Source organism: Setaria italica, chromosome I (assembly GCF_000263155.2).
Source record: "Setaria italica strain Yugu1 chromosome I, Setaria_italica_v2.0, whole genome shotgun sequence".
Lineage (NCBI taxonomy): Eukaryota > Viridiplantae > Streptophyta > Magnoliopsida > Poales > Poaceae > Setaria > Setaria italica.
The window spans coordinates 30209500-30218347 of NC_028450.1; the positions used below are offsets into that span (position 1 = coordinate 30209500).

Below are 8848 nucleotides of genomic sequence, written 5' to 3' on the forward strand. Positions count from 1 at the left end.
CTCCATCTCGACGACGACGCCGTTGCGGACGACCTTGGTGTACTTCGGGCTGGGCATGGCGAGCTTCTGTTTGGCGCCGGCTCGGCCGGCCGACGACTCCCGCGCCGCCGCCATAGCGCCGCAAGCCGTGGGTGCTGCTCCCCGCGAACGCTTCGAGAACGGGCGAACGACGGAAATGGGAGCAGCGCGACGAAGGGCGCCCATGGTTCGCCGCACGGCGAACGAGCGAGCAAACTCTCGTGGGTGTCGCCGGGAGGGAGAAGAGGATCGGTGGGAGGATGGATCTTGGTCGAGTAAGGAGATGGGAATTGGGATCGGCATGGAATGGTTTTATCGTCCCCTGGCGAGGGATTCGAGTCGGAGACGGTCGCCGCCACACGCTTCCGCCGGCTGGTTCCGACTCCCGACTAGAATTCGAACAAGAACCAAAGCTTTGCGCCTTGCCTGTTTACCAAGCACCAGGCGGCGGGAATATGTTTCCGTCTCCCCCTTAAGAAAACGTAATCCGATGAGGCAATGGCAGTATGGCACGAGTCGCCAATTCGCTTTCAAAATGCAAACCGATATTCCACTTGGATTTTGATGAAGTCATATGCCCAGCCATGCAGGGGTTACCGATTGAAAACTTACGAACTCAAGGGGTGTATCCTACTATCCTTGCACTTAGAGCACATTCATGTACTCCGAACATACGGTGAAACATTATTTGGAAAGATGTATCTTCTTTCTCACGGCAATGCAGAAGCCATCATCAACGAACACCTGGGAAAAAAAATCCATAGAGAAGGACTATCTCATTGACAATGTTCAGCTCACCACATAGCTCCATGGAAATTTTCGGTTACAAGTATGTAATCTCTATGGAATTACCAGGTTGATGGATTAGTTCGAGGAATGCTCTCATTACTACGTGTGTTAAAGCCCCATGTAAAGCATGTATAGAATTTAAAACAAGCTATAGTTATTAAGGGTATACACGGAAGAACACACATTTTACTATTTTAGGCTGATAAATAATCAGGCATCTTTGAGTATCACCAAAGACTTGATCAAGAACTCAACCTATAGATACATAGCATAAAAACTTGCCCAGAACTAAAAGAGAGAACTGAACTTGACATGTTCTGCTCTGAATAACTTGGCATGTTCAGTCCTGACTCCTGAAGCACATTTGCTGTCATGTGACAGCTGATTTAAGCTACATGGCACAACATACATCTATAAGACATTTGGTCTCAGGTGATATTTGATTCAGGTTACATGCTTGACACCACAACACATACTACAGCAGACTTGAACATGTCCATTCAGACATACTATCCTACTCCAGCTCAATCTGCACCGCTCTACGCGTCGGCCTTGAGGAAGAGTCCGAGCCGTTGCATGATGCCGGGACGGCCATACTCGGCGATGCACAGGCGCCGCAGGTCCCGTGCGTGGATGCTCTCGTCGGGCAGCACCGCCCTCCCCATCTCCAGAAGCTGCCGTCGGATCTTCGCCTTGGCGATCAGATCGGTCTTGGAGTGCTTCTCTGGTTCCGTCCTCTGCACCACCTCCGATGCTGGTTCCGGTGCCGGCTGCACAGATGTTCCGTTCTCCTGGGGAAGGACCGCCTGTGGAAGTGGAACCGGGATGTCGACGGTCTCGTTGGGATCGCTGTCAGATTCGCTGTCCGAATCTGAATCACTCGAAGATGAGCTTCCGGAGTCGCTGTCTGAATCTGAATCGCTCGAAGACGAGCTTCCAGAATCGCTGCTTGAGGTCGGGCTATTGCCGGATTCGCCAGCCTTCTCAACGGGAACGGCAGGGGAGACGCCGCCGCAGATGTCGACGAACTCGTTCTTGTCCTCCGCGCTCTCGAACTCAACGATCTTCGCGGGAGTAGAAACCTTCGTCCGCTGCGCCGGTGGCGTCTTGATGGAAGCCTCCGCCGGCGCTTCCGATCGTGGCTCGGCGGCGGCCATGGACCGCCCGTTGTTGCCGCTGGACAAGAGCTCCGCCTTCCTCAGGAGGGCGTGGAGGGCGTCGAGCTCCGCGGCCATCCTCTTCCGAAGGGTTCCCAGTGCAGGCTCGACGGAGATCGTCTTGACGCCGTCGCGGGTCACCTTGGTACGCTTCGGACTGGGCAACGAGAACTGCTCGTCTGCGCCGGCGCGGCGAGCCGACTTCTTCTCGCGCACCATCGTGCCACAAGTAGCGGTTTCGACGACCCGCGGCGGCTTGACGAACGGGCGGGCGTTGGGCACCTCGCCGTCGCCGCCGACAGGAATGACCTCCATCTCGACGACGACGCCATTACGGACGACCTTGGTGTACTTCGGGCAGGGCGCGGAGAGCTTCGGATCGCCGCCGACTCCGCGGGTCGTCGACGATGACTGCCGCGCCATGGCGCCGCAAGCCGCGGGTGCGGCGGCCCGCGAACGCTTCGAGAACGGGCGGGCGACGGGAGCGGGAGCGGCGCGACGAAGGGCGCCCATGGTTGGCCGCACGTCGAATGGGCGAGCAAACTCTCGCGGGTCTCGCCGGACGCCGGGAGGGAGAACTCAGAGAAGAGGACGGGTGGGAGAGGGAGGATGGATGTGGAGGCATGGAGGCATGGTGGGGTGCTATTAATCGTCCCCGGGCGAGTGATTCGAGTCGGAGACGGTCGCCGCCACGCGCTTCCGATGCGCCGGATGGTTCCGAGTCCGACTAGAATTCGATCGAGAAGCAAGCTTCGCGCCTTGCCCTTTTTCCAAGCACCAGTAGGCGGCAGTATGTTTCCGTCTCTCCCGCCAGAAAACGTAATCCGATGAGGCAATTGTTTGCCAAAACACAAAACCAATCTGTTGCCGGAGACCGATTGGCACAAGCCGTAAATTGTTTTGCCAAAACACAAAACCGCTCTTGCACCTAGACGATTTTGACAAAATGAAATGCCCAGGCATGCAGGGATTACCGATTCAAAGCTTACATTACGAACTCATGGTGTGTATCAGTGCAACACTTCATGTACTCCGAACGTATAATGAAACGATTATTCAGAAAAGATCAAAAGATACATATTCTCGCTCATGGTATTGCGGTTCCCATCACTGAACACGGTTGGAGAATTATGTAACAGCCTATAACACTGATCAACAACAGAAACAAAAATCCATGCAAAAAGAATACAATCTCATCGATGCATCCGGGAATCTCTATGGAATTACCTCGGCGCATGTAAAGTGCAAGTGCAAAATTTAAAACAAACTATTTATTATGGTATTCTCGGAAGAAAACACAATTGGGATATTTCCAACAAAGTACTAAGTCGTGCATTGGCATTATTTGTCATACATGGAGGGATTACACGTAAGAAAAGAGAGAAGATTATTTGCCGCAACTAACTAGTCTTTCGAGTCATGACTAAGTGCTGTTTAGAAGTTGTCCTAAGAGCAACTCCAAGAGTTCCCCAAAAATTTCTTCCCCAAAATGAGTTATTGGGGGCTATGCTAAAAAAAATTTCCCCCAAAACTATATCAGCCCACAGCAGAACGCTAAAAACTATCCCCCAATAATTTAAAACAGGCTTCGTCATCATAATTGAACCTGAGCTGCCCACCTCCCCCTGGCGCGCGCACGGGACAGCTCCCTCTCGCAACACCCCCTACCCCGCGCGAGGCCCCTCGCGATCTCCTGCTCATCCTGTTCATACTTTGGCAACATGATGACCCTGGTAATCACACATCGACCCTGGTAATCACACATCCTCATCGAACCCGCCGGACCACACTAACAATAGCAGCAGAACACAACATCAAAACAACATTGCAGTGGAAAATGGATAGAAGCACAAGACCAAATCTAACATGAGTGTTGAGGGAAAAGTACCGTGCAATCCCATCTACATGAGTTAACTGATTGAAGCAATGGTATCCACGTAGATTAACAGGGAACTAATTAATACCACACCAATCAGTGATTAATATTGGCCAGATGGACAACAGTCACCAATCTGGATAAACCTACGAAAAACTAATTGTATCCATCGGAACTGCACTAGCTAGATGAACAAACAAACAATCTAAACCAGATCACAAAAGAGTAACGCGATCCAACAATTAAACGCAAGTCCGACCGCGGAATCACGCGCATGCCGACATCAGCCCAATCTTAATGCTGACAAACGAACCAACTTGTCCAACCTTATCACGTTCACATCCACTCGAACTCACGCAGCCCCGGATCTACACCTCTACCCGTAAATGGAATCCTAAGGGACATATCTACGATGAACACGAACAGGCAGGGAAATCATACGAGGCATAGCAGTAGCAAATACGGATGGGGCCTCAAGAACTCGCGTACCTTGAGAGGATCAAACCCGCCGGACCCCACCAGGCTGCCGGCAGAGAACCCGTTCGTCGCCTCTACCAGCTGCGTGAAGGTGAGCCGCTCGGGGAAGGCCTGCGCCGCCGCCGCCGCTCGGGGAAGACCTGGGGCCGCTGCTGCCGCCGCTTGGGAAGGTCGCCGCTGCTAACCCACAGGGAGATGGCGTGCGTGAAAAAAAAGGCGCGAGTGGCTATCGCGGGCGCGCGTGGGGGATTGGGGGAGGAGTAGCGCCCCGCATATTTGCGGGAAGAATAGCCCCGGATGCGGGTGCACGTAAATTTGCGGGTTAGGGAACTGTTGGAGCAACTTTTTTTCCTATTTCTCCCTAATCAAGGTTTTAGGGGTAATTTAAGGGAGCTCTTGGAGTTGCTCTAAGTCAGCTATTTTAAACTTTGGTTAAATATTATTTTTCTAATGTCAAGTTTGGGTATTTAAAAATGACACAAGTAGCTGATTCGTCTCCAAACGTACTTTCATGAAACATACTTTTACTTTGTTTTATAAATATTTTCTAATAAAAGTACTACTCAAAGGTGTTCTTTGTCAATGTCCAAAATATCCTTAATTGTGACAGGAGGAAAGTTAGCGTACAACATAATCCAATATGTGTGAATTATTCAATGCCCATATATTAAACTAGTTGGAGAGGTTGTCTATTGTGTCATTTATAGATGACATGGACACTTGTGAATAAGCCTTTCATTGAAAAATAAAAATATATCTTGTACTTTCATAAAATGGAGGGAGCAATAGATTCCACATTTGATAAATTGCACTTACAAATTCGTAATATATTTCATGACACGTACACCGGTACACCGTACACGGTGTGGGTTGGAAACTTGGAACTGACGTCAAGCTGTCCCCGCAGGTTGCTTGGCGCCGTAGCCGCCGTACGGCGGAGGAGCAGGGTAAGCCATAGGCGGCGGCGGGTAGGCCGGAGGCGGGGGGTAGGCCGGCGGTGGGTACGGCTGCGACCACTGCGGCTGCCCCATCGCCACGCCCGGCGCGGCGAACTGGCCCGGTACGGCCGGGTAGTCGTCCGTCCGCTGGAGGTAGACGTAGGCCGCGATCGCGCACGCCGCAGCGGCGCCGGACAAGATGGACGCCGTGGAGAAGATGCCGCTCTTAAGCACGACGCAGCCGTAGTAGTAGTAGCCGCGGCCGTAGCGGCCCCGCCTGCTTGTCGAGAGGCCCCGCGTCCCGCCCCTGTTCAGCGCCGCGCCGTAGAGGAACATCGCCGCCGCCACCGCCACCAGCACCCTGACGAGGCAAGGCATCTCGGCAAATCAGATCGATGGTCTAGCGACACGCAATTGAGCGGCGGCGCGCGGCGCCACGCGCGGAACGGCGGGCACCACTGCGAGTTCACGGCGTGCGGTTACAGCAGCAGCTTACCACGCGACGATCGACAGCAGCTTATCAGAATTCAGACAAGTCAGTCTTGATCAGGAGCCGAGGAGCCATCACTGCATCGCTACCACCTACAAGGCTACAACTATCCTACTACTCCCCTGCTCGATCTGCAGTGCTCTACGCGTCGGCCTTGATCAGGAAGAGCCCGAGCTGCCGCATGACGCTGGGGCGGCCATATTCGGCGATGCACAGGCGCCGCAGGTCCCGTTGGTTAATGCTCTCGTCGGGCGGCACCGCCCTCTCCATCTTCAGCAGCTCCCGGCGGACCTTCGCCCTGAAGAGCACGCTGGGCAAGCAAACCGCCGCCTTAGGCGCGGCGGCGCGCTGGACGTCTTGGACTTTCTTCTTCGGTTCAGCGCTCTGCGCCACCTCCGATGCCCGATGCGGCGGCGGTTGTGCAGTCTCAGGAAGAAGAGCCGGTGGAGCTGTACAGCCACCGCCGTCGCCGGAGACGCTCATCGGATTGGTGCTCTGCGCGGCCTCTGGTGCTGGCTCACGCGGCGGCTGCACAGGGGCGCCGTTCTCCCCGGGAAGAACCGCCGGTGGAGCTGGCCCGTCTACGCCCTCGTCGGAGTCGCTCTCGCTACCGGAACCGCTGCCCGAGCTGCTCTCATCGGAATCACTGCTTGAGCTACTGCTGTCCGAGTCCGAATCAGACCCGGCACAGATGTCGACGTCCTCGTCCCCCTGCTCCGGGACGACGATGTCCGCGGCGAGGCGTTCCTCGGCGAGCTTGTCAAGCCGAGCCTTCAACTCGAACAACACAGATTCTTCCACCGAGTGGATGTCGATCTCGATCTCACCTTGGGGATCGGCGTCGCTGCCGAACTGCTGCTGCAGAAACTCCACGATCTGGTCCGGCACCGCGGCCAGCGAGGCCAGGCGACCGGCGAGCTGCTCCCTCTCATCAGGCGACATCCGTGGCGCCTTCCTCTGCTTCTGATCATGCTTCTGCTCCAGCAGGGGCGAAACCTTCCTCTTCTTCAGCGACGGCGTCTTGCCGCCAGCCTCCATCCGTGGTTCGGGGGCCAGGAGCCGCTTGCTCTTGCCGCCGGCGGGTGCCGCGCTGCCCTTGCATGCCGGTCTGCGGGGTATGAGCTCAGCCTTCCTCAGGAGTTCGCGTAGGGCCTCGAGCTCCAGAGCCATCCGCTTGTGGAGGCGATCAAGCGCAGGGTCGACGGGCTTCTCGCCGCCGACGGTTAGAACCTCCGCCTCAGCCTCGACGTGGTTGCGGGTGCGCTTGGTGCGCTTCCGCGTGGGCACGGAGAAGGAGAACACCTCGACCGCGGCGAGGCAAACCGAGGGGTCTCGCGCCAGCACGCCGCGGAGGTGCCCCGGCGCGGAGTACAAGGGCTTCATGCCGCCGGCGGGCATGACCTCCACCTGGACTTGGACGCCACTGACGATCTCCTTCTTCGCGACTTGGACTTGGACGCCAGAAAGTTGAGTACGTGGTGGATGGCAGGATGGGTGGATGGAGATCGAGCGCGTGCCATGTATTTTATTGCTCCCGTGAGCACGATCGGAGTCGGAGACACGGAGTAGAGTTCGAGTCGGCCTCCGAAGTCCGAACTCGGATGGCAGAACATTTCCTTTTGTTTCCTCATGGTGAGGTCGGAATCGGATAGATCAGCATCGGACTTTTTTTTTTGGCGGGTAATCAGCAACTGAGTTTGATTTGCTCATTTTGCAGGACGCGCTGCAATGGTTTATTCAGAAGGAAAATTTTCTTACTGACCATTGTAATGGCCTTTACTGTTTATTGTTTTATTTGATTGTTAACATGTGGCTTTTATATAAAAAATCCCATATTATTTATGTATTTATGCTAGCAAGGTGTTAAATAGTGTATCACGGCTTGGTAGAGGATTAGTATCTAAGTAATCGGTCAAATTAGTATCTGGTTGCGGATGGTGCTAAGTCCTAATAGCAATAATAAAAAATAGTTTTGCTCAAAAACATAATAACAAATAGTTAAAATTATAGAGTGTAAATAAATACTAATGTCAAGTTTACTTAGAATATTGAAAAGTTTTTGTCATTACATTTCACGGTGCAAGGGTCATAAATAAGCATAAAATAGATATAAGGAATGTTACATGTTAAAATCAATTCTTTTTTTTTAATCAATGATGATGAAGAAGAAGAAGAACATCGTTATCGTCATATCATTCTCGATTATTGCTCAAGTCATTATTGTCAACATTGAGCATAGCGAATACTAGCGATAACATCCCACAATAGTAGGTATTAAGCGCAATAGCGGCCACTAGGTCCACCTTCACCTTGACTTGACTTGGACGCCATTGACGATCTCCTTCTTGCAAACACTGACGAAATAGCTCTGGAAGATCTTGTTGGTGTACTATGTGTATTAGGGCCCAATAGGCCCATGTAAGACATCTACATAGCTACCCTCTAGGGTTAGCCCATAATCTATCTATTACCTTATAGTATGGTATCAGCCTAGGTTAGGGTTAGGGTTACCTGTGACTGGCGCCGCCGCCGCCGCCGCCGTCACCGCCGACGCCGCCGCCGCCGGCCGGCGCCATGGCCGGCGACTCCTTCCCCCCTCCCCTCTCCTCTTTCCCCTCTCTCCTTCCCTCGTGGGCGCAGGTGGCGGCCGCCGACCGGCCCCCTGCGGCCGCGGCTCTGGCGGCCGTCGGGGCGGGCCCTGCCGCCGCCGCCGCCGCCGACGGGGCGGCGGACGGCGCGGATCCCGCAGCCGCCGCCGCCGCCGCCGCCGCCGCTGCGGCTCGCCGCGCGGGCGAGCGCGGCGGCGACAAAGGAGGAAGGGATGAGGAGAAGGAGGGGGGTGGGGAGTAGAAGGAGGAGGTGTTGGTGGCGGATGGCGGCGGCGGAGGCGGCGGCGACGGCGGCGGCGGAGGCGGCGGCGGAAGTACTTAATACCAAAAGCAACACTGGATGATACTCTAATATGAGGAGGTATTTTTGCATGATGATGATCACTGAGGGGGGAAGAGATGATGTCGTCGATAGTGGGCACGATGCAGAACTAATAGAGAAATGTAGGGCTAGGTAGAGGGGGATGAGTTAGGTCATGGTGGTAATAGATTTT

At 54.3% G+C, this 8848-nt stretch overlaps 2 protein-coding genes across 2 annotated transcripts; both read right to left on the reverse strand.

Moving 5' to 3' along the window:
• Positions 1 to 1346: 1346 nt before the first annotated feature.
• Positions 1347 to 2387, reverse strand: LOC105914270 (surface protein-like). Its single transcript, XM_012845372.1, has one exon. It carries the CDS (start codon positions 2385 to 2387, stop codon positions 1347 to 1349), a length of 1041 nt encoding a protein of 346 aa, XP_012700826.1.
• A 2694-nt stretch (positions 2388 to 5081) lies between these two features.
• LOC101758563 (histone-lysine N-methyltransferase SETD1A) lies at positions 5082 to 7391 on the reverse strand. Its single transcript, XM_004952965.3, has 2 exons — positions 5752 to 7391; positions 5082 to 5616 (listed from the first exon to the last, which is right to left on the reverse strand). Exon 1 carries the CDS (start codon positions 7141 to 7143, stop codon positions 5887 to 5889), a length of 1257 nt encoding a protein of 418 aa, XP_004953022.1. The 5' UTR covers positions 7144 to 7391; the 3' UTR covers positions 5082 to 5616; positions 5752 to 5886.
• Between the last annotated feature and the right edge of the window lie 1457 nt (positions 7392 to 8848).

Coding starts and splice junctions, on each gene's coding strand:
- LOC105914270 (XM_012845372.1), bottom strand. CDS start 2,387: ATGGCGCGGCAGTCATCGTCGACGACCCGCGGAGTCGGCGGCGATCCG.
- LOC101758563 (XM_004952965.3), bottom strand. CDS start 7,143: ATGCCCGCCGGCGGCATGAAGCCCTTGTACTCCGCGCCGGGGCACCTC.